Source organism: Eschrichtius robustus, chromosome 3 (genome assembly GCF_028021215.1).
Source record: "Eschrichtius robustus isolate mEscRob2 chromosome 3, mEscRob2.pri, whole genome shotgun sequence".
In the NCBI taxonomy this organism is placed as follows: domain Eukaryota; kingdom Metazoa; phylum Chordata; class Mammalia; order Artiodactyla; family Eschrichtiidae; genus Eschrichtius; species Eschrichtius robustus.
In genome coordinates this window covers 2,265,850-2,288,909 of record NC_090826.1, presented here as the reverse complement: position 1 = coordinate 2,288,909, position 23,060 = coordinate 2,265,850, and the positions used below count along the sequence as shown (strand labels likewise).

General features: G+C 65.9%; 1 protein-coding gene across 1 annotated transcript; it reads right to left on the bottom strand.

Moving 5' to 3' along the window:
- Positions 1 to 1,061: 1,061 nt before the first annotated feature.
- ARHGEF16 (Rho guanine nucleotide exchange factor 16) lies at positions 1,062 to 21,867 on the bottom strand. The gene is made up of 15 exons (XM_068537698.1): positions 21,847 to 21,867; positions 14,634 to 15,237; positions 12,782 to 12,827; positions 11,516 to 11,685; positions 9,832 to 9,888; positions 9,216 to 9,376; positions 7,947 to 8,099; positions 7,642 to 7,771; positions 6,760 to 6,834; positions 6,335 to 6,427; positions 4,310 to 4,461; positions 3,940 to 4,128; positions 2,988 to 3,061; positions 2,308 to 2,409; positions 1,062 to 1,750 (listed from the first exon to the last, which is right to left on the bottom strand). The coding sequence occupies exons 2-15, from the start codon at positions 15,216 to 15,218 to the stop codon at positions 1,611 to 1,613; spliced, it is 2,127 nt and encodes a 708-aa protein (XP_068393799.1). The 5' UTR covers positions 15,219 to 15,237; positions 21,847 to 21,867; the 3' UTR covers positions 1,062 to 1,610.
- Between the last annotated feature and the right edge of the window lie 1,193 nt (positions 21,868 to 23,060).

The window sequence follows — 23,060 nt, the reverse complement described above, 5'->3', positions numbered from 1 at the left end:
CAGCTCCAGGAAAAGCGCAGGAGTTGGCTCACAGGTGGGAAAATGCAGGCCCCAGGTTTCCACCTGTCCAGGAAGTAGGAGCTGGGCCTGATCTCTGCTGACCCCACCCCCCAGGTCATGCCTCTTTCACTGAGCCTGGCCCTGCGCCACCACCCCCACCCTGCAGCCACCCCCCCACCCTGCAGCCACCCTGCGCAGGATGTTCCTTCTGGCTGCCCCAGGCCATGGAGGTCACCTTGGAGTTTAAAGGGAGGAGCTGCCCCTCCCTTCTGGTGCTGAACCCCTCCGCCACCTGGTTCAGTGGGCGGGGCTGGGATAAGCTCCACCCCCACCCAGTCCCCTCCCCCTGGCCCAGCGCACTCCTCCACTTCCTCCTGCAGCGAGCCCCAGGGATGGAAGTGACAGAGAGCTGGCCTCCCTGAGTCACCCAATTCTGGTCAGCGGGTGGGGATCCACACCCCAACTTTCAAAGGAAGACAGGGCCCCAGCAGATCGTCAGGAGAACGCTGGGAGCCCCACCCCAAGGACAGCACTGCCTGAGCGAGAAGGGCAACGGGCATGGGTGTGGGAATTGGGAGGGCTAGCAAGGGGCTTCCCGGGGGAGCAGACCCGTCCTCCTCGCACCTGGCCCAGCAGCGCCCTGCCACCCAGGTGGCCATCACCCTCTCGTGGGAAGCAGGACCCTTTTTCCCCAGCCCAGAGGCCAGGCCAGCCTGCCTCTCCCCACCTGCGTGTCCCAGGGGATCCTCGGGGAGCAGGCCAGCTGGCAGGTGAGGGATGAGAGGACACCCCAGAGGGGTTCCCACAGCCTATGCCGTGTCCCCGAGCCCCCCAGACCCACCGGCCAGGCTCAGCCTCAAGGGGCTTCACGGGGATGGCCTTGCCCATGATGCTGCAGGTGGACAGATGGGGTAGGGCCAAGGACTAACACAGGGTGACCATGAATGGGGGCCCAGCACAGGTGACCACACAGAGGGGGACCAGTCCCGCCCACAGCACGTTGGGAATTTCTCAGGGACTGGTATGGCCTTCGCTGGGGCTCACAAATGTGCAAATCCAGGTGTTAAAGAAATGCTTTAATGTCTCAAGTCACAATTCCAGTGCTGGCACTGCAGGGTCACCTGCCGGCAGCTGGGCCTCCTCTGGGAACATGGGACAGCCCTGGGTACTCAAGGCTGGGGCAGGAGGGGTGCAGGAGGGAGAGCCCTCCAGGTCATCCCCGCTCTTCTCAGGGCCAACCGCCTCGATCACACGCCCATGGCGTAACTGCCCCGTGGGTGCGCAGGGGGCAGGGCGGGGCAGCCAGGAGCTGGGGGAGGGCGGAGCCAGCGAGCAGGCCTGGCTGGGCTCCTCCCAGGGACGCAGCCTGGGGTCAGGGCTGGCACGGCTCCTGAGCTTGTCAGGAGGATGCTGCCCTCGAGGGCGTGTGACCTTCGTCCTTGGAAGTGTCCGGAGCCTGCGCCGCAGCCCATGGGGCCTTGGGAGGCCGGGGACCTTTCGGGCCCTGGGGGCAAGCCCGCTGCGCTCCCAGGGGACGGACTCCACTTGCTGGAGTGCGGACCAAAGCTGCACGGCCGCAGCCCGGCCTGGCGAGGTGCCAGCAGATGCGGCTACACGTCTGTCTCCACCCGCAGCCGCTCCATCCTGCGCATGTTGCCCTCCACGGCCACGCGGCTGGTGATGCTCTGGGCTAAGTCCTCAGGGAACCAGCCCGTCTCTCCATCCCGCAGCCTCTCGCCATAGAACCATCCTGGACCCAGACACGGGGCAGGTGAGAGCAGGGTCCCGGGCACCAGGCAGGGGCCCCTGTGTCGGCTCCCCCTCGGAGCTGCTGTTCCAGAAGACGCCAGGGCCAGGCATCCCTCGGAGCAGACCCCCCTCCCCGTCTTGCTCAAGGTCACGTGGGCACCTGGTCTTCCATCAGGTGCTCGGCCCCAACACTGGACTCAGGGGCTGAGCTCACTCCAACCAGCTTGGTCCGTCCTGTGCAGGTACTTGCAGGGGCCACCCTCCCGCTTAGGATACAGAGTGACCAAGAACCCACTTTTGATCCTGCAACTCGGGGACATTTGAGACGTCCTTGAGGGAGGGTACTGACGGGGGCCCTGGAATCAGGCCCACTGTGAGTATATACAGTGCCTACTTCGGGGGCGGGGGCACTCAGGGCAGCTGCCCAGGCCAGTGTGCTCTGGACCCTTGCTGGGGCCCCCAGACTCTCACTCAGCACCAGCCTGCCCGGCCCCTCTCCCACCTGCCCCACGTGCATCCCCCAGGCCCATCCCCCCAGGCCCCTTCCCCTGTGCTCACCGTCCTCTTGCTCCAGGATCAGGACCACATCTGCCTGCTGCAGTGTGATCTCGTCCACCTGCTTGGCCAGGTAGGCCTTGGTGATCTCCACCTGGAGCAGGTCTGGTGGGGAAGGCAGGCATCAGAAGCAGGACTATTCCAGGGAGGGGGTGGGCCGGGAGCCCTGCGGCCCCGAGAGGGCAGGGTTCCAGTCCCAACACACCCCCTGTGGTTTGGTCTCGGTGGGGCCCAGGGGCCCCCAGGTGTCCCAGCACACGGTCACATGGCAGCTTCCCTCCGGCTAAAGCTGGGACCCCTCCAGAGGCTGCAGGACTTGCTGCTCCCACTTTCAGGGCCCAAACGCCCAGCACCGGCAGAGGGTGCGCCCAGCTTCTAAGGGGCCAGGCAGGGCCCGAGCGGGGTGACAGCTCTACGGACCAGCCCACTCCAGCTCCTTGGCCTCAGTTTCCCCAGCTACTGAGCAGCAGGGAGGATGGGGCCCTGAGACAGCGCTGGGCCTGTGTGTGCAGATGGACACACGTGTACCTGGGACTGGGGCCCCTCACCTGGCAGGTCACCCTGGGGCCAGGCTGTGGGGTGGACAGAGGGCTGGACGGCACCTCTCCCCTCCAGGCCCACCCACCCCCCGCCAGGGCCGGGAAGGGGTTGTGAGCCCTGCTGGGTTCGGGGCAGGCGCTCACCTCCTTTGTTAGTGGGGCCCGGCCGCTGCCTCTCCCGGTGCGTGAGCGCTGTGATCCACCGCGCGCGGTCACTCCTGGGGGCAGAGAGCGCGTGAGCGAGGCCCGAGGCCGATCCTACCAGCTGGCGACCTCTGCTTCACACTCCCCACCCAGTGCGGCACAGTGGGAGGGTCAGGGTGTCCCTGAGCCCCCCACAGCCTTCGAGGTGGGAAGGCAGTGGGGTGAAGGCTTACGCTGCCCGGGTGCACTTTGGTGAGCTGGCTGGGAGCTGGAGGTGTAAGTGGGCGGCCCCTCTGGTCTCCCTGACCCCCTGCGCTGGGGGCCGAGGCGCAGGAAGTCACAGGCTCGGGAAGGAGCAGCAGGCAGGCCGCCCCCAGGCAGGCTGACCCCGAGTCACATCTGGCCAGGGACACGGAGTCGGGCAGCGGCTGCACCCACAGGACCCAGGCTGCCCTGTTTCCCGGCGCTGGACCCCAAGCGCCCTGCCCCGTCAGTTTGCTGTTAGAAACACTCAGCCTCAGCTTCCCACCTGGAAAGGGGGCCGTGCTGGAGGTAGCGTGGAGACCCAGCCAGCACCTTTCTGTGCGCTGGTCCCCCCACTGCCTGACCTCACTGCCCTGCATGACCCCCACCCTGTGCTCCAGCCCTGTGTCCTCCTGGCAGGGGCCTCCTGCCTCAGGGCCTTTGCACTGCCGTGCCTCTGCCTCAGGCCCCTCCCCAGGGCCCCCAGCCAGTGCTCCCTCCCCTGCCTTGTTTCTCCTTAGTCCTCTCCCCTTGGACACACAGGACAGTTCAGCCGCGCATTTTGCAGCTGGAGTGTCGCCTTCCCGGGAGTGTGAACTGCTTGAGGACTAGGCCGTCCCTGGCACAGTGCGGTGCCCGGAACCCTGGATCAGGCATCCCGTCCCCACGGAGCTCTCAGGACCGCCCCTGCGGAGCCCTCCCATCTTACGCGGAGTCGGAGGATAGCAGGATCTTCCCCTGGCGGCCCTCGCTGTTGTGCAGCAGGGTCAGCTGGAAGGCGTACGGCACAAAGGAGCTGCGGTTGCCGCCCCCCGGCAGAGCGGCCTCCGAGGGCTCCATCTTCTGGACCTGGATGTGGTCCAGCTGGGCGTAGTCCTGGACCACGAAGCTGTCCTCGCTGCAGGGAGACAGGCGGTTGGCCAGATGCTGCAGAGGTCTGTGGGCAGCCTGAGGGCCAGCCAGCCGGAAGGATGCTCCCGAGAGCCGGCCCCAGCCCACCTCCCCGGCTCCAAGGCCACGGCTGCTGCCTGCTCCCCATCGCAAGGCCGTGCAGCCTGGCGACCACGGGCGGGGCCCACCTCTTCTTCTTGGTGACCACGAGGACGTCGTTGAACAGGAACAGGTAGCATGTTGGCCGGCTGGCGAGTTTTCGGAAAAGCCCGGTTTCTTCCACCACGAAGAGCTCCCCGCGCTTCAGCAGCCAGCGGGAAGCAGAGATCAGTGGGAGGGACTGGGGCAGAGCGGGGACACGGGTGAGTCCCGGGGGGGTGGCCGGGATGTGCAGCCACGGGGATGAGCCCTGCCTCTGCGAACGGGGTGCCCAGGCCTCCCTGGGCTGCACCGAGGAAGGGAGCGTGACTGCCCAGGCCGCAGACAAAGGGCTGTTCAGGCCGTGGACAGGAGATCAGGGGGCGGCTGCTCTGTGCCTGGCCCGGGCCCAGACCCTGCGCAGCGACCCAGGACAGGCCTGTCCTGCTTCCAGCCAGACCCAGGGGCCCACAGGGCACCTACCGAGGGCTCCCCTCAAACCAGGGGGCGAAGGCTGCTCTGGGAAGCCTCCTGGCCCACCTCACACCAAGCAGGGGGCTCAGCTCGGCTGCTTCTACGCAGACTGCGAGGAGCCCCCTGATCTGCGGGGCCACATCTGGCATCCAGGGGCCTTTGCTGCAAACGGAGCTCCCTCCCCTTCCGCGGCCTAGAGAACGGGCCCGGCTAAGGCAGAACAGGCCCGGCTAAGGACGTGGGTCCCGTGTCGCCATGGCCGGTGCTCAGACGGCCTCCCGCCAGTGAGGCTGGCGCTCTGGCGTGTCAAGCTGGAAGAGGAGGGGCAGGCAGGGCAGGCTTGGTGCAGAGGGAGCCCGGAGGCCCTGCCCACCAGCCTCTGCTCCCCTGACACGCCCCACCGGACACCCCACCCCTCCTGGGGCTCTGAGCCCCCGCACCCCGACCTGGGCCAGCTGCTCTCCTGCCCTCATGCCCTCCAGTTTCGAGACATGGGGGTAGAGGGGTGAGAGGCCCGCTCAGGGGTCAGCCAGGCCCAGGGTTGGGTCTTTGCTCTGGTCGGGGGCGTATTTCACCCCAAACGTGACATCTGCTGCCTAGCCGAGGAGAGGCTCAAGACCCCGGCCAAGGGTGTGGGCTCAGTGGGGCCGAGGCCGTCATCACCCAAACGCCTCCTCTGTGAAGCCACCCTGACTCACCCCAAGGAGCCTGCTGCCCTTGTTCGAGCCTCTGTGCCCTCCCCCCACGGCCCTCCGGCCCTGCCCACGGCACCAGTTCCCATGGGCTCCGGCCTGCCGGGCCGCCTCTGGGAGCTGGAGGTCAGCAGCTCAGCCTGATTGATGATAAGCTGAGGCCGGGCCCACAGAGCTGCCCCAGGGACCCTCCGAGTCTCCTGCCCACCCGCCCGCCCACAGGGCTCTGCTGCAGCCAGGCCAGTTGAGGGAGGGGAGAGCAGGGCAGTGGGGCGGGGCAGAGGCTGCCTCCAGGCCCGATTCCAGAGAGCAGCTCCCACTTTGCCAGACGGCCCGAGTTGCTGCTGGGGCAGCCCCAGGACAGCACAAGGATGGGCTCGTCTGTGGGATGGTGGGGGAGCCCTGTGGGCAGAGGTCTGAGCTCTGCCTGCTTGGGAGGAGCTGTAGGCTGCCTAGAGCCCCGCCCCCAGGACCGACAGACCCATCTTGGCCCCAGCGGGAAGCCTGAGCTGTCCCTGAGGTCATCCAGCCCCTGCTCCCAGCCCGGCTGACAAGGAGCCTGGGCCCAGGCTGAGCCCTGCGACTGGGCCTGCCACTGGCTCCCCCTCACCGGCCCCAGGGTCTGCCCTCTGCCCCTGCAGCTCTGGGGGTGGGGGCAGAGTCCAGAGAGAGACCCACCGCAGGCAAGGGGGTGGTGGAGCTGAGACCTGAGGCCAAGGGGCACGCTCTCAGGTGGGAAGAGGCCTGGAGAGGTCGAGGCGGAGGCCCAGCCCCGGGCTTCACCGGCAGTGGTGGGGGGGTGGCACCCCCAGAGGCCTCTCTCCAGCCCGCACGCCGGGGGGCGGTGACCCCTGACCGCATACAGAGCCGGGCCTGGGGACAGGTCAGGGGCCGGTGGGGACCGCCTACCTTGACCTTACTGAAGTCCAGCTGTGTGTGCAGCGTGTACATCTGCTCCGTGCGCTCCATCTTGTGGGCCCCCTCGTTGCACTGCTTCACCAGCTACAGGGCACGCACACGAGAGCAGGTGCTGAGGGCCGGCCCACAGCCTGGCGCCAGACCCCAGCCCCGCCCCTTCCAGCCCCGCCTGGCCACCCGCGGCACCGGCCCTCACGGCTGTCCTGGTCCCTGCCCTGCCCCGGGCTCACCGACTGTGTGAGCGGCTCTCTCTCTGAGCCTCAGTTTCCCCACCGGCACCGTGAAGAGCTGGGGAGGGACCGTCTGGAAACCCTCTCTGCCCCGCCCTCAGGGTCTCTGCCGACGAGTGGGCGTGGGGACAGAGCTCGGGGCTGGGCTGGGGCTGGGCGCCGCCTCCCCTACCCTGGACCCCTCACCTTGCTGATGGCCTTGAGCGCACGGCTGGCGGCCTTGTATCTCTCGGGGTGGCCCTGAGTCTTGAGGCAGAGTGTCTGCAGGAAGAGACCAGACGTGAGAAGCCACAAGTAGCCTTCTGCACCCCGGCTCAGGGGCCTGCCTGGGGCAGGGGCTCCCCTACCAACGCCAGACCCCGGGGGGCACCCAGGCCCCACCCCTTCAGTCCTTGGCTGTGGTGCTCCAGCCTGGGAGGCCCCGAAGCCTCTATTTCTCCACTTCCCAGAGGGCCCCGGAGGGTCTGATATCCTGTCTGCCTGGGATGTTGACCCACTGAGCACAGGCCACATGCTGCCTCTCAGAGCTCAGCTGGGCTCCTGCCACGTGCGGGCTCTTGTGTGCATGTGTGTGTATGTGTACCTTTCACCCCACAAGGCCCTCTGCCCCGTGAGCTGGCATCTCAGAGCACGAGCCACTCCAGGAAGCCCCTTGGAGCCCCTCTGTCCACAAAACGGGGACGGTGACGGTGCCTGGGTCACCCCAGGCCCACGCCCAGGACAACCGGCCGAGGGTAGGAGGAAGCAACAGCCCTGACTGATGCTCGGCAGGGGTCTGGGTGGCACCGGATCAGACTCAGGACACGAATGAACCCCGTAACCATCAAGTAAGTGAACAAAAGTCCACCAAGCGCTGGAAGAGCTCCCAGCAGAGAGAGTTCTACGGGCAGTGCTACTGCTGAAAGTGGGCACACCGGTCATTGTGGCGATCAAAGCCATCTTGTAAGTGTCCTCATAACCATACATAACACAGACGGAGCGGGGGGAGAAGGTCAGGAGGGAGCAATGCTCTGCCTGCAGATGGGCCCCGGGCCACCTGCCTGGCCGGGGCCGCGGCCGCGCACTCACGTCCGTCAGGAGGGGCAGCCGGGTCACCCTCTGCATGGGCAGGATCAGGAAGGAGATCATGGGCAGACCCCCGCACGCGGGCCGCTGCTCGATCTCCCTCAGGGCCTCTCGGAAGGCGGCGCTGCTGCTTCTGCGACAGAGAAAGGGGTTCTCAGCTGCGGCGGGAGGCGCGGCCAGTCCATCAAGAGAGATCGGGCGGAAGCTGCAGAAGCCGGGCCGCGAGCAGCAACGTGCCCCGCGACAAGGGGCCGGAGCCTCCCGAGGCCACCCCGCCGGCCCCGTCCCGGGCCCCGGGGCCGGCTCACGTCAGCCGCTGCAGGGCGCGCTGCTGGTAGACCTCGTTGGAGCAGTAGGAGATGTAGGGGTGGAAGTGCCGCTCGGCGTGCTCCTCCAGGATGTCACTGATGTCCTCCACGCACACCTGAGCCTTGTGCCGCTGCTCCAGGTCCTCGAAGAACCTGTGGGGGCGCGGGTGAGGCCCCAGGGCTGCTGGCCTGCCCGCGGCCCTGCACGTGTGAGCGCGCACACACACGCATGCACCCACACACGCGCGCGAGCACACGCACACGCGCACACACACACGCATATGCACACATGCACACACACACAGCAAGGCTCCCAGATGCACCCACACCAGGGGCTGGGTGGGTCAGCTGCCAGGGCCCTCCCGGGAGAACCCCAGGACAGATTAGCTCCTTAAACCCGAAATAACTGGGCACACGCCCATGGCCAAATCCAAGGCCACTTCCTGCTAGAGTCTCGCAGATTCTAGCCGGCATCATGGGGAGCAGACAGGTAGGACAAAAAATTTGCCACTTTGACTGGATTCCCTGGGACTTGGGTCAGAATTGCCAGGAGCCACCTGGAGCCCCGGCCCCCTCTGCCCAGTGCAAGGCAGGGGCAGGGGTTCTGCTCCTTGCAGGTGATTGGGGTCTGACACCTGATCATCTCCCATGCCTCACCCCAGTCTGCAAGGGGGCAGGTATGGGACCCACCCCCTCAGGTTAGGGAGGGGACGCTGAGGCTCAGGGCGACGCCAGAGGGTGTTATGGGGTCGCCTAGGGTGCAGGGCAGTGAGGGGCTGGACCCAACAGGTGCTACCTGGACCTCGCCCTCCATGGGAGTAAACACACACACACACACACACACACTTGCTGCCACACACGCATGCACATGAACACACACACACACACACACACACACACACACAGGCCCTGGCAGGCCTGCAGCTACACACCCGGCCCCTCCTCCACCTCCTGGCCCTGCAACCAGAGCCCTGGGCCAGGCACCAAACACCTCGGCGCGGAACACGACCCGGGGCTGCAACTCAAGGCCGCCTCCTGCCTGCTCCGTCCCGCGGGCACCTCACGCCTCGTCATTGGCCCTCTGCGCTTGCACGTCCCCAGGGCCAGCTCTTGGTGGCCCGTGAGGTTCTCGCGCTCCCTGCCCCCCGAGGGCTGCTCCGGACCGTCCATCCGCACTCGCAGACCAGGGTCACCCAGAGCCCCAGCCTTCCCACCCTCGAGAGCCTGCGCCGTCGGGTGCCGGGCCGACGGGCTGGGCCCGGGCCCGACCTCCTGCTGGCGCTCAGGACGTCCGTGATGTTGGAGAAGAGGTGGTGGTGCTCTGTCTGGGTCATGGTCGCCCGCAGCTCCGGGGACTGCAGGAACTCGGCCACCAGGATGCCGAGGCTGTGCTGGTACGAGTACTCGGACGTGAGGATCTCGAAGATGGCCTGGGGCGAGAGCAGAGCGGATGTGGGGGCAGCCGTGCTCGCCAGGCCCTGCCCGGAGCTGCCTGCCACACAAGGGGCCTGGCCCAGGGTGCGCGGGTGACAAGTGCTCAGGCCACAGGGATATGATCGGGGGGCAGGGGGCAGGTCGGGACTCGGGCCCCCTGGACAGGACGCTGGCTGGGGCTGTCCGCACGGCCGTGGGGACGTGAGTCCGAGTCCTGGGCTTGCACTCTGGCTCGGCCACTGATGATCTGTGGCGCCAGCAAGGACTCCCACCCTCGCCCGGAAAGTGGGTAACGGTAGCCTCCCTAGGCCACACCCCGGCCAGGGCATCAGCCATCGCTGGGTACCAGGAGGCAACTAATGGGTGAGTGGGCGACGTCACCATGGCTGGGGTCCCCCCGCCCCCCACCGGCGTGTCAGCAGCAGGGCCACGCCCCCAGCCCACCCCTCACCTCCTGCCTCTTGTGCTCCTCGGCGGGCAGCTTGTCCAGGATGCCCGACTCCACCACCTGAGGATGGCACGGGCTCGAGTCACGGGAAGCTCATCCTCCCACCGGACCAGAGCCAGCACGGAGCCAGAGACGCCAGGCTGGCCGGGCAGAGCCGCCCCTCGTGGGACACCTGGGACCGCCGAGCTGGCCTGTCCCTGCTCGGTCCCCTCACCCAGGTCTCTCTTCTCCATGGACACCTTCCCTCTCAGAGGGGCCCTGGGGCAGCCAAGGAAGGGCATGGGCGTCCGGAGGGAAAGGCCTCTCCAGGGGTGGGAAGGGGGCTCTGTCCCACAGAGCTGCCCCGGGCTGGGAGGTGGTGGAGAGACTCAGAACCACCCGGGAAAGCGGAGGGGCGTGCCGAGCACGGGGCCACGACGCGGGCACACCTGGGCCAGGTGAGTGCCCGGAGGTAGGGGTGACACTGTTCCAGCATGGCGCACCGCCCCGCTCTCCGCCCCCCAGGCCCCCTGGCCCCGGCTGCCCCGGCGGGAGCGTGGCTCACTTGGCCACAGTATGCCCGCCGAGTGCCTGCAGAGCCTGCCGGGGGCGACCCTCTGCAGGACCAGGGCCACCTGATTCGTGCTCCCCCCCACCGGGCTGGGCGGAGGCTGCCAGCAGCGCTTGAGCTGGGAAGGTAAATCCTACGCCTCCTTGGACCCAGAGGCTTGGCTGAGAAACCTAAGCTCAGGTGACCGGGAGCAGAACCTCTGGCAGCGTTTCTAGGATAAACTGTCCTAGATCCCACCCCCGACCCGGGAGATTGCGCACACGCACCTCCGGGCACGCAGCTGGCACCTGGCAGGTGGGAACACACGTGCACTTCCGGAACTTTTCATCTGCCTGCCCTAACCCCCGCCCCGTCTTGGGCCCTCCCTGGCCGGCGGCCCCATGGCATGCAGTGTCCTGGAGCTCAGTGGGCGGTCACGGTGCCTCAGCCCCTCTCCTGCCCCGCGGGATGCAAATGAGGAGGCCTGTTGTACCGCAGACAGAAGGAACGGCCAGATGCCCCTCCCTGCTGCCCACCGCGCCCACAGCCCGCACTGCAGCTCCGTCCCTCGGCTCCCAGGGGACGGAGTCAGGAGTCTGTCTGCGCCACGGCCAGCTGCGCCCTCCTGGGGTAGCGAGAGCTGCCTCCCTGGGTACCTGCTTGGAGCACCGGCGCCTCTGTCCCAGCCATGCTCTCCACTGAGAACCCATGGCCCTGCGGGGCAGGGACCAGCCCCCTTCTCACACGTGGAAGGTGAGGGGGCGTCTGGCAGTGGCATGCGGCTCCGGCCGGGCCTCTCCCCTCCCCTCTGGCCTCCTCACTCGGACCCTCCTGGCACTTTCTGGGCACAGTGCCCTGGGAGGAGGTCCCCTGTGCCCCCAGCTCCCTACAGGTCAGCCTGAGCAGGGCGCTCAGGGAGGGTGAGGGGCTCACCTGTGGGACGACCGTTACACACACACAGATGACACAGGCCCCTAACCCCTCTCCCCCCCAGCGACCACCCCCACGGGGCCCCGCAGGGCAGGGCAGCTCTGAGGCACCAGGAAGATCCGCCTGCCAGCTGGGCGCAGACGGGGCGTTTCCAGGAGGCCCCTCCCCTCACCGGGAGGACCACCCACGGGCTCGGGAGAAGGGCCTCTCCCGCCATCCCGGCCCCACCTCTGGGAGCTGGCTCCAGGTGATCTGGGGGGGCCGGTAGCTCTTGACCACGACGTGGACATCCACCTTCTGGGTTCCTTCAGGGCTGGAGGCCTCATCGAGCAAGTCATCGTCGGACTCGTGGCTGGTGTTCAGGCCTCGCTCCTGGATCTCCTGGTAGAACTGGGGATCTGGGGACAGGGGGTGTGCGTCACCTGCAGGCCTGGGGGCTCTGAGCGGTCCTGGCCCCCCGGGAACCCACCCGCTGAGTCCTCCCAAGGAGGCCCTGAGAGCGTCAGGTAGCACAGGGCCCCCCAGAGCAGGCTCCCCTCGGGCCACGGCTGAGCTGGCTGAGCCCAGGGCAGGGGTGGCGTCCCCGTGCAGAAGGTGGCACCTTCAGAGCAGGGCTGAGCCAACACATCAGAGAGTGGCACGGGCCAAACTGCATGGCCTTGGGGAGGCGGACTGGGCAGGGGCCGTCCCCAGGTCGGCCGAGGGCGCTCGAGGCTGGCTCCTGAGAGCCCCCCAACCCGAGGTGAGGTGTCCCGCTCTCCGGCTCTGCAGTGGCCACGCACTCAGCAGCCCCGCTGGGCGGGTGCATGGCTCGGGGCGGCTCTGAGGGATCCCCTCTTTGCCGCTCTTTCCCGCCCTGGCTCCGAGACCTGGGACATCCCTGCTGCTGTCCTGGGGGACGAGGCCCGATCCTGAGGCCTCCCCACGCCTGGACCTGTGGCTGTCCACGGAGGTTGGGGCTGGCAGGGAGGGGGCCCTTTCTGGCTGGGGCCCCTTACACCCACTGGCTGCTCCATCCAGGCTGGGCGGGCACCTACCCTCCAACTCCCATGGGGTCCTGCTGGCATCCCACCCCTCGGCAGGCTGAAGGCACTGCTCCGGCCCCTGCCACGGCCCAGGTGTCACCCATGGCCCCTGAGACTTTAACACTGGGTCCCTGTGGCCTGTGTCTGCACCCCAGGCCCAGGGCCCTCTGCCTGGCCTTGGTCCCACCGGCAGGGCCTGGAGCACACAGTGTGCTTGACAAACATCTGCTGAGGGTGAGTGGGGAGGCTCTGTCTGCCCGCTGCCCCTGGGACAGCACAGAGTCCAAGGGAACTTTCTAGGCCCATCAGAGCTGCAGGGTCAGATGGGCCACCAGGCCCTCCATTCCCCGGAGGGAACCCATCCAGCACGTAGTTCTCCGTCTCCCCCAGGATGCCCAAGTGAGACCAGCCTCCCCAGGGCCCAGCCCGGCCGCAGTGCTGCCCGACGGCGCCCCTTGGCCACACTCACCGTCCTTGAAGGAGCCCTTGTGTGCGCGTTTCCGCCCCAGCGTCTTCTGTGCAGAGAGACCCAGAGACACAGGCAGTCAGCAGGGAGGAGGGGCAGCGGGCAGCAGCCCCTGCACCTGGGCCCAGAGACCAGACCCTCCACATGTGACGCCACGCCCAACACGAGGGGCCTCTGCTGGGCATGCAGAAGGTGCTTAATAAACGTCGGCTCCACGAGGGAGGCGGGGCCGCCAAGCAGAGGCCAGGGCAGGTAGGACGGGGTGAGATGGGGCTCAGAGCAGGCAGGGCAGGTGACCCAGGGCTGGGCAGGCCCAGGAGGGCTGCCGAGAGGGGATGCTCAGGAAGGTGGGCCTGGAGGGAAGCCGAGGCAGCACAGGTATGGCTGGGAGATGGCCTAGAAGGGACACTGGGGTGGGAGCCGGGGCCGCACGAGGGCCCCACGAGTCCGGGACCTGGGGGGGCAGGAAGAGCAGAGCCTGGCGGGTTGGCGTCCAGCCCCAGCACAGGCCCGGGGTCCCAGCAACTGCTGGTGGGGCTGCAGGGGTGAATTGGGGGCAGGCAGGGCTCTCAGGGCCCCATACCCTGGTCCTTCCAGTTGCCACTAAGAGCCCGCTTCCTTGGCTGGGACGCCATTTCCCCTGACCCACAGGTGCATGGGTTCCAGGAAAGCGGGACCTGGTTTCCTGAAACAAGTTGGAGCCTGAAACTCCCCGTGCTGGTCTGGAATGTGTGGTGCCCCCAGCCGCACCCGGCTGCTCTCCCTGCTGCCCGGCACCCCCCAGCGTCCCCACCCCTTCCACCTACAGGCCCGGGCACCTGGTGTCTCCGCAGCCCCTCCTCCACCTGTTTCCCATCCTGTGTCCACGCCTCTACTTTAACCCTCTCTTTTCCAGGACCCCTGCCCCCGCCAGGCCCTGGGCTCCTGGGGAGCCCCACCTCTGTGCTCTCTCAGCACCCTGAGCACCCCCAGCCCAGCCCATGGGGCCCCACCACCCTGGGAGCTCTCCTGGGGCCTGCTCACTGGGTGCGTGAGGCCTCAGGAAACGTTGGCTGGCTGCATGAATCAAGCATGAATGAACATCGGACCCTGCAGGCCTGGCCCTGGGTGGGCGTGGAGGTGCCGGGGTCCAGGCTCTCCGGCGTGCTCGGCAGGGGCTGTGCCCTGCCTCGCAGGCCAGGGGTGTCTCTAGCCCAAGGACAGTGGTCCTCCCCGCCCTGCCCCTCTGCACGCTGGGTCACCAGCATTCTGACAGGTGGTCTGGGCTTCTCCCCAGATCAGGGCCAGGGCTCATGGTCTGGGCAGAAGCCCGTGGTGGAGGAGGCCACCGGGACGGCACCTGTGGGCACAGAGAGCCCTGAGCCGGCGGTCAGGCAGGGCAGGGAGGGAGAGCGTGCAGGGGAGCATCCGACTTCTGAGCTGCCACAAGCCCTCCTGAGTCCCCGATGGGAGCCCCTCGGGCAGACAGATCCCAGGCCAGTTGATGCTGCAAAGCCATGATTGAAATCTGTCCTTCAGATGGGCTGGCTCCCCCTCGGTGCTCAGAGGGACTTGGAGAGAAGGGCTGGTTCCTCCCCGGGCTCTGCTCCCTGCTGTGGCTGAGAGCCGGGGTCCTGGGTAAAACCTTCGATCTTCCTGAGCCTCAGCTGCCTCATCTATAAAATGGGGACATTCACACTCTGCTCACAGCCTGGCTGTAGAGCTTAACTGGAATAAACCCTCCCAGGAGCCTGCACAAGGTGGGCGGCTGCATGATGATGTGAAGGTGTGTTCGGGCCCCTTCCCTGCCCACAAGCTCCCGAGGCCCCTTGAGGCACGGCCCCCGCCCCGTTGCCCAGGCAGACGAGCCCCCTACCTTATTTTTGGCCGCGGACCAAGCAGGAGGCTGGCTGGGCTCCTCGGCCAGAGCCGGGATCTTGGGGCTGAGCTGGACGGGGCCGCCCTCGCCGCCGGGGGTCCCCAGCCCCTTCATGGCCGCCCGGTAGGATTGGTTCCTCAGATTTCGTCTCAGCATCCCCCCAGGACCCGTGTCCACGTCCATGTCGTCCAGGGAGAAGCTAGGGGCCGAGAGGAGCCGGGGGTCCCGCCGGGCAGCCTCTTTGCTGAGCATGGCTGCCCCAAAGCTCTGATGGCGGGCCGGGGTCTTAGCCTTGCTGGACACAGCCAGGCTCCGGGGGATCAGCTGCTGAGTGCCCATCTTGAGGGCTGCTGGGCTCTGCGTGCTCAGGACGATGGTCCTCAGCTCCTGGGCCTCAGGGGACGGCGACGGGGGCACCGGGCTGTCGGGCTGGAAGGCGGCATTGCTCCTGCTTTGCAGGGAGCCCCGGACCATCGGGAGCCCGGATGCTGGGTTTCCCTCAGTGTCGAGCTTTAGCTCCGAGTGGAAGCGGTATTCCAGGAGCTTCTCCTCCAAGGAGCTGTCCGAGTGCTGCTGGGACATGCTGAGTGGCCGCGGGGACCTGGGGTAAAGGACAGAGGTGAGGGCAGCCCTGCTGCAGCCGGAGCCTGAGGTACGGCTGCCAGGATGCGGTGCTCAAAGGCTGGCTTCGCAGCCCGGAGCTGAGCTGCTACGCCCTGTGCCTCACTTTAAAAATCTGTAAAATGGGTACAGTAATAAGCACACAGCTTCCTGAGGATGCTGGGAAAGGTGGGGAGCTCATACATGTAGCGCTTGAACAGGGACCTGGCCGCCGAGGGGCTGTGGTGTCACCGGTGCCGAACAGAAGGTTATCTGTGAGCCTCAAGAGGAGTGGCTGAAGGTGTAGAACTTCATACGATCAAAACATCACATGGAGAGAACTCACTCCTTTAATTCTTTCCCATTTACTTTTAATAAGAACAAGGATAGCCACCACTCTTACACTTCCTATAAATGCAGAACTTCTGAATGTTAAAATTACAAGGGCCGGGTAAGGGTGGAAGCCTTTTTCAGATGGAGAACTAAGATTCTAAGTCACCCGCCCAGGTGGCCCCGCTGGGAGGGAACCTCATCTCAGAGCTTCACCACGGCGTCCCCTGCCACTTCCCCTGCGGACCTGGGGAGGACCGCTGACGCAGGAGTTTATCCAGCAGCTCTGTGGGGGGGGGAGGGCACGCCCTGCTCTCTCCCACCTGGGCGCACGCAGCCGGAGGGGGCCAGGCCTGGGATGGTGGGCGCCACCAGGGACCCACCATCCGTCCCTGGACCCACCCGGCGGGTTCCAGCCGGAGCGCACCTCACACACACAGCCTTGGGTCCGGGTGCTTCCCCTGGAGGTTCTGAGCTTCAGCCCAGGAATCCCTCTGACAGGAGGCCGGGAAGGCCTGGCCACATGGGGTGGCCTAAATCACGGCACAGTGGGAGCGACTGAGGGGCCCCCAGAGGCCTGGCTCTCCGCCCTGCTCTGCTGCCCCAGCTCCCAGATTCTCGGCTAAAACCAGGAAGGTGTGTGCAGCTGGGCCTCCCGGGCCGCAGGGAGGGGCTGCCGCTGGAGCCCTGGCCACGCCCACAGCGGGAGGATGGCCCACGCATTCCTGGGACATTCTGAGTCCCCAGGCCAAGGATGGCAGCGGCCACCCCAGGCCTCCCCAGGCGTTGGCAGCCGTGGGTGGGTCCGCACCTTCCTGGGTCACCCTCCCCGTGTTAACTTGGCTGCACCGTACCCAGGCCTGGCCGAGAAATGGGTTTCTTACAGGTTTCCATCTATGCAGGCCAAGCAAATGCACCCCAGTGGGCATCCAGGAGATGTCCAGCTCCTGAGTCTTTTTTTCTAGCCACCGTGTATTTCCCATGGGGGTGGTTTACATTGTATAACACGCAGGCGGCACTTAGAGGCCCACACGGAGACTGTGGTGCCCGTGACCCCTGCCCGCCCCATCACCTCATCCTTCCTCCTTCCTCTCCCTCCTCCCTGTCTCAGGCCCCAGGCCTGAGTCCCCTCCTCTGACCCCAGGCCCCAGACCCAGCCTGTGGCACACGTCCTCTCCCAGGAGAGGGCAAAGGCTCTTCCGGAGCCGGAAGGTGCCAGACGGAGCCTGTCAGGCCAGCCCTTGCTGGGTGTGATCTCGGTTCCAAACAAGGCAGCCGCACCCACAGGCCTGGAGCGCCACCAGCCCGGGACCCAGGCCTGAAGGAGAGGGGCACTGTGCCAGGGGCGTGGGCCACTGCCCTGCTCTTGCACGGGCTCCAGGACCCGGGCCCGGCTGGAGCCGACTCCTGGGGTTGCAGCTGTCGCAGGACCCCTGTCTTCTTCCTCCCACTGCTTAGTTGATCACAGAGCTACCTGGGCATAGGTTCAAAGGTCAAACAGCGCCGAGAGGCTTATCATCCAAGATAGGCGTCCCCTCCTCCGCACCACCCTGTCTGTCACAAGCCACCACTCCTGGCTTTTCAGCTTTCCCCAAATTTCTAAACAAGGCCCCACCTGCTCTTTTGAGATCTCTTAGCTGCAAGCATCACTCACTCTCCCCTGGCCGCGTGAACGAGGCTCCGGCCCAGCTCGGCCGTGCCCCGTGGGTGTTTGTGTTAGCCTGGCCCGCCTGGCCGCCCTCTCGTTAATAATTCTCTCTTGTTTACTGGCTGGCTTTCTTCCTGTGAATTTCCCCCGTGCATTCCAGCGTCCCTGCCCTGGGCATCTGGATCGTGTGCTCCAGAGTCCAAGAATCAGTCCTCTCTCCCCAGGCCCCCCCTTCCCAGCTCTCAGGGCAGAAGCTCGGGCCCCTGACCCCCACCCCCACATCCTGGTCCTCCCCTTTCCTTCCTCCCTCCCCACTGAGCTGGGGCCCACCCCCTGGCACCTTCCCAAGGCAGCGTCACGGGAGGGAGACCTCTGAAAACGTCTTCTTTATGCCTTTAGAGTTCCACTGGAGATTATTTTCTTCCAGAATGGAGCAGCCTTCTTCCCTTGCCTTCCAGCTTTCACTGCCAACGAGACATCCGACGCCAGTCTGACTTCACCTCCTTGGTCACGACAGGAGGCTCTCTTTCCCCCTGCTCCGCTTTACCACCTACGGGGACAGGCACGGCGACGGAGCCACGTTCACTCCCTGAGCCACGGGCTTGAGCATCCTTCCCACCTGTTTTAGGTCTGCATGTTTTCCAGTGCTATTTCTTTGATAATTTCTCCCACCTCCGTTTGCTCTGGTCTCTTTCTGGAACAGCCTTTAGTGAGAACCCCTCGTTTCCGACCTCTTCTCTCCTTCTCCTTCATCTCTTGTTCTCCTTTGTGGGAGATTCCCACCTTTCCACCAAACGACTGTTGTTTTCATGGTCCCACGAAGAGCTCTCTCCTGCTCTTTATGTGGAGCAGCCTGTTCTTGTTTCACGGATGCCACATCCTCTTTCAATGTCCCAGTCAGCTGTCGGCTCCTATTTAGGAGACAGGCATGTTCTGGTGGGAGACCCGTGTGCCCTGTGAGCACACACACGTGAGCACACGCTTCTGCCTGGCAGGCTCTTTGGGACTCCCCACGGGGTCCATGTCTGGAGGCTTCTCCTCCAGCCAACTGGCTCTAAGAGCATCTCTTTCAGCGTCCTCACCGGATGCTGGCCCTTGCCTGGTGTCCTGCAGCCAGTGCAGGGGAGGGCCGAGAGCACAGACTCAATGGTGGCCATGTTCTGTGGGCAGCAATGCCACTGAGAGAGAGACCAGACACCCTGCAGTGACCACTCGAGCCACAGAGGCAGGTCTGCTCCCCAGCAAAGGCAGCCCTGGGAAGCTCCCCCACCAATGCCCACGGCAGCGAGGGCCGCATGCTGTCCGAATGTCCCTCTGTCTCCCCGACGAGTCTGTGCGTCCTTCAGGGGCAGGGATGATTTTCTGTTTACGTCCCGGCAAACAGTTGGGCTCAATTCGCAAACTGATGTGTGAACGCTGATATCGTGGGCACCTGCCGGGCTCTGCTCTCCCTGGAACCGTGTCTTCCTGAAGAGGCCTGGGTGTTCCATGTGGAGAACTAGCCCACTTGGTACTTTGCTTCAGGTGAGCCAAATCCACCAGGGCAGCTCCACAGGAGCCTCTAGACCCATCTCTGCCCCCTCCTGGGTGACGCCCTGCTGTTTCTGCTCAGGGTGCGCTGGGGAGGCCCCCTACGGCTGAGCCCTGGGAACCACAGCTTCTCCCTTTGCCACTAAGCAGCCCTTCCCGGTGTCCCCAGCACATGTGCAGGGGTGGGTAAGGGACACGCGGGGCTTGGGTGGGAGGAGCAGGGGCTGGGAGTCCACAGGTGGAGGTGGGGGAGGTCTCTGGCAGCCTCAGGTGACCCGACCCAGCCTGTCTGGTCCTACGTTGCACTTGGCCCTGCCCTGGCTCTGCATTTCACACTGGCCTGGCCCAGAGGGCCCCTTGCAGCCCAGCACCCCTGGAGCCCTCGTTCTTCCTGACAGATGGGCTTCCCAGGACCCCGGCAGGCTCAGTGCCGTCCCTCCTGGCCTGGGCCTGGGGCTCTGGTCACAGCAGCTCTCACAGCCACCAGGACCCAAACCGCACCGAGTATGGGACCTGCCACCCCGTGGGTGACGTCACCACAACACCTCCATCCGTGGGACGTCTGTCCCTCTAGGTCCAGCTGACAGGACCCTGCCTGGTGGGGCTCGGCCTCCCTGGCACCGTGCACACGATGCCATCTTTCCTGAGACGAACTGGACCCACAATGATGGCCTTGTGCTCGGGTAATTCTGCCCGGCCAGGTTCCAGACTTGGAGTCACATGGAATTTGGGGCAGGATTTGGCTTTGTCAACCATGCAGCACGTAGCAAACAGTTCTGTCTGCAGGGTGGCCAGGGGCAGCTGGGGGCTCTCAACCAGAGCAGCTTGGCCCCCCAGGGGACACTTTGCCGTGTCCGGAGACATTCTTGGTGGCCACAGCTGGGGCTGAGCTACCAGCCTCTTGTGGGCAGAGCCCAGGGACACTGCTCAATACCCTACAGGGCCCAGGACCACCCACGACAAGGAATCATCTGGAACAAATGTCTGCAGTGCTGAGGTAGAGAAACCTCGGTTCAGCTAACTGGAGATTCACCCGCCTCCCTGGGGGTCGGGAAGACCCACCTGGCCGCCCTCAGCCCCGGACACAGCCTGGCAGTGGGAGGGGCAGTGGCAGGCCTCGTGCTCCTCCCACCCTGAGCAAAAGCCTCCTGCTGTCTCCTTCCTATGACGCCTCCGGGCACCGGCGGTGCCCACCCAGACAGCCCCCCCCCGTGGCTCCCACTCCCGGCTCTGAATCCAGCCGCCCCATAAACCCAGTCCCCGTGCCAGGCTTGGCTGGCACACACAGTGTTTCCCCAAAGGAGCTCCGGATAAGAAATCAGAGCCCTGACTCAGACAGGTAGCCTGGACAGGTGACGCATGGGTGTCCTCTAAACACCTTCTCTCCCCGTGTGTCTAGCCCCTCAGGGATCTTCTGGAAGGCAGGCATTTCCCTGCTCTGCTAGGTGAGGAAACCAGGGACAGAGGGAATGTGACCTGCTGAGGTCAGGCTGCGGAGAGCTGGGCAAGGAGCCAGGCCCTGTCCTGACCCAGATCACTGCCCCAGTGGGCCAGCTGGGTGAGTGGCGACTCTCACTGGAAATAAAGATGCTGGTACAGGCGGCCAGTCGCCCGAGCGCGGCAACTGCCACAGGCGAAAGGGAGGGGCAGCTGAGATCCATTCAGAAACTGAAACTAGAATTCCAGGACCCAGCCGCGGGGAGTGGCTGTGCCCACCGGGTCACACACAGACTGGCATCTCAGGAGCCCCGCTGGCAAGCCACGTCACGCCACCTCACTCTGCACCTGGCTTCCTCTCGTACAGGTGAAACCGTCTCCCGTGTAGGGTGAGAGACACCCCCCTGCCCCGAGCCCCTGGGGAACCAGAGCCCTTGTGGAACAGAGATGCCCCTGCCCTGCACAGATTCCTCCCCTGCAGGTGCCCAGGTAGGAGGGGGAGGGGCCTCCGCCAGCTCACTCCCCCCTGCCGGGAGAGCTTCGGAAAGCCCTGGGCAGTGCCCGTGATGTGATGCTGGCTTCTGTGGCCCATTGGCATCGTCCGGGCGGTAACCAGAAGAGGATCCAGCTGCAGCTGAGTCAGCACCCTCTAACTGCTCCCATTTCACGGAGCAGGAAACTGAGGCCCAGAGGGCTTAAGTAACAGGTTACACAGAGCCGGGATTTGGACCTGGGGTCCCCGCCCTTAAGCACTAGGCAGCAGGGGTGCAGGGTAGACTGCTGGTCGGCCTGACAAGCACCCACTGAGCCGCCACACCATGAGGTGCAGACTGTTCACCTCCAGGTCGGATGCAGAGCTCCCGGACGCCCCCACACCCCGTGCCCGCTGCTGGGCTGAGGTCCACCCAAATCTCAAAAAGGATCCTTGCTTCCCGGATGCAGAAATGGAGGGTGGGCCGCTAAGCCAGGTGTCCTGGCAGTAAGCAGGACCCACAGCTTTGGGAGCCTAGCCCCGCCCTCCTCCCTTCCCCCTCCTTCTTAGTGGGACGCACGCACACCAGGACCCCTCCCTGCCGCCGGGTCTGCCTACCAGAGTGGGGGAGGAGTTCGCTCCCAGTTTGATGTGGGGAGGGGGTCCTCATTCTTGGGGCTGCTACTCCTGGTGCCAAAGCAGGTTTGGGCACCAGATTCTCCGGAGTTGCTGGGAGGGTCGTTCCGTGCGCACCCTGCCCCGCCTTTTCAAAGGTCCTGGGGCTCCCTAGGGTCTCTCAGCCCTGATGCCCCAGTGGGAGCTCTGGCTGCGAGTCCCGTCCAGGGCGAGAGAGTGTCCTCTAGGGCTCAAAGGAGGGGAGGGGGCAGGGAGCTGGGACGCCCGGAGCCCAGGGGAGCGGGTGGGGGGGTCAGAGGTCAGGGGCTCTAGGTCCAGCCAGGCTCTGTCCCCTCCCACAGCCCCCGCTGGGCAGCCACTGCGGAGGCGGGCAGCCGCAGAGTGACGCGGCCCCCGGGGCAGGGCTTGCGGGAAAAGCGAAGGGGAGGAAGGGCGCCCTCGGCCTTGCCAGCCCCCTCCCCAAGGCTCGCCTCCATCACCTCGCTCACCCGTCCCTTCCCAGGCCCACCTGTCTCCCAGGCTCACCTGTTCCCCCCTCACCTGTCCCCCAGGCTTACCTGCGCCGCGGGGCGGAAGACACGGACCTATGAGCTCGGCGGCCGACGTGGAGCCGGTCCACCTCCAGGCTCTGCAGGCCCCGCGCTCTGTCCCGGCCGCTCGGTCCCTCCCTGTCCCCGCCCCCCCACTTCCTGTGCGGCCCTGCAGGAGGCGGCAGCGCTCCGGCCCCGCCAGGTGGGCGGCCAGGTGGGCAGGGCGCGCGCCAGGCGGCTCCGGTTCCGAGTGCTGGGCGGGAGGGGCCGGCGGGGCGCGCCCCAGGTACCTGGCTGCGCAGCCTGCGTCACTGTCCCCACCTGGCCAGCCGGCGCCCACGTGACCTGCAGCCGAGCTGGCTCGCGCCTCCAAGTCCCGGTCGGAGTCGCCCTTCTGGGACCGCCCTCCGCCCTGCGCCCTCCACGCCCACCGCCTCGGGCCTGGCGTTGCCTGCCAGGGTGACTCCAGGGCTACCCGGCTTCACCCCGCTGTGACCCTGCATTTCTCCTTACAGGCCCGGCTCTGCTGCCCCCTCCTCCAAGAAGCCCTCCTAGAAGCCGACCAGCCCAGGGGGGAATTGGAGGTCTGCAAGGACTCCACTGCTGCAGAAATGGCCCCACCTTCTGGATTCTTTGCAGAATGGCAGCCAGAGGGCAGCCCAGGAGCTCTTGGAGAACTCTGGCCGCCTTCAAGGTGTTTGGTTTGTTTCCATCACCCCCATTTTACAGATGAGGTTCCTGAGGCCTGGAAAGTAAGGCGTTTGCCAGCCGGCACAAAGCTGAGTCTGGACTCCAAGCCTGCCCTTTCCAGGCCTTGTTCAGGGTGGGTCCCCTGGGCTTAGGCTGCAACAGCCCCCCAGCTGGGGTTTCAGGAATCAGGCTTCCTGGCACTGCAGGAGGTGCTGGGGGCGGGGACAGGTGGGTTTCCACTCTGAGCTTGGACTGACCTGCCAGTCAGCCAGGCAGGGAACCCCCCTGCCATCCGACCTGCCCTATGTCACCCACCACCCCAAATCCCAGCTCACACCAGCCCAGGGTGGCAACAGTGGAGCCGGCTCTCAGCATACTCAGGGACTGCCCATGACTTCCTCAATCAAGGGCAGAGGCCTCAACTTCCCCCATCAAGGGCAGAGGCCTCAACTTCCCCTTGAGGCCCACACTCTGCTGTGCAGCCCCCAACTTCCCAGCATTCCCTTCTCTGCAGGGGGAGAAGGCAGCCCAAGCCAGGAGACCTGCAGCAC

What these genes read in the sequence shown, in the direction of transcription:
- ARHGEF16 (XM_068537698.1), bottom strand. Translation starts at nt 15,218, where the DNA reads ATGTCCCAGCAGCACTCGGACAGCTCCTTGGAGGAGAAGCTCCTGGAA. An exon ending in AGGAGCACAAGAGGCAGGAG is followed by an intron (nt 9,377 to 9,831) that starts GTGAGGGGTGGG and finishes CTCTCGCCCCAG; the next exon opens with GCCATCTTCGAGATCCTCAC. An exon ending in GTGGTCACCAAGAAGAAGAG is followed by an intron (nt 4,129 to 4,309) that starts GTGGGCCCCGCC and finishes GTCTCCCTGCAG; the next exon opens with CGAGGACAGCTTCGTGGTCC.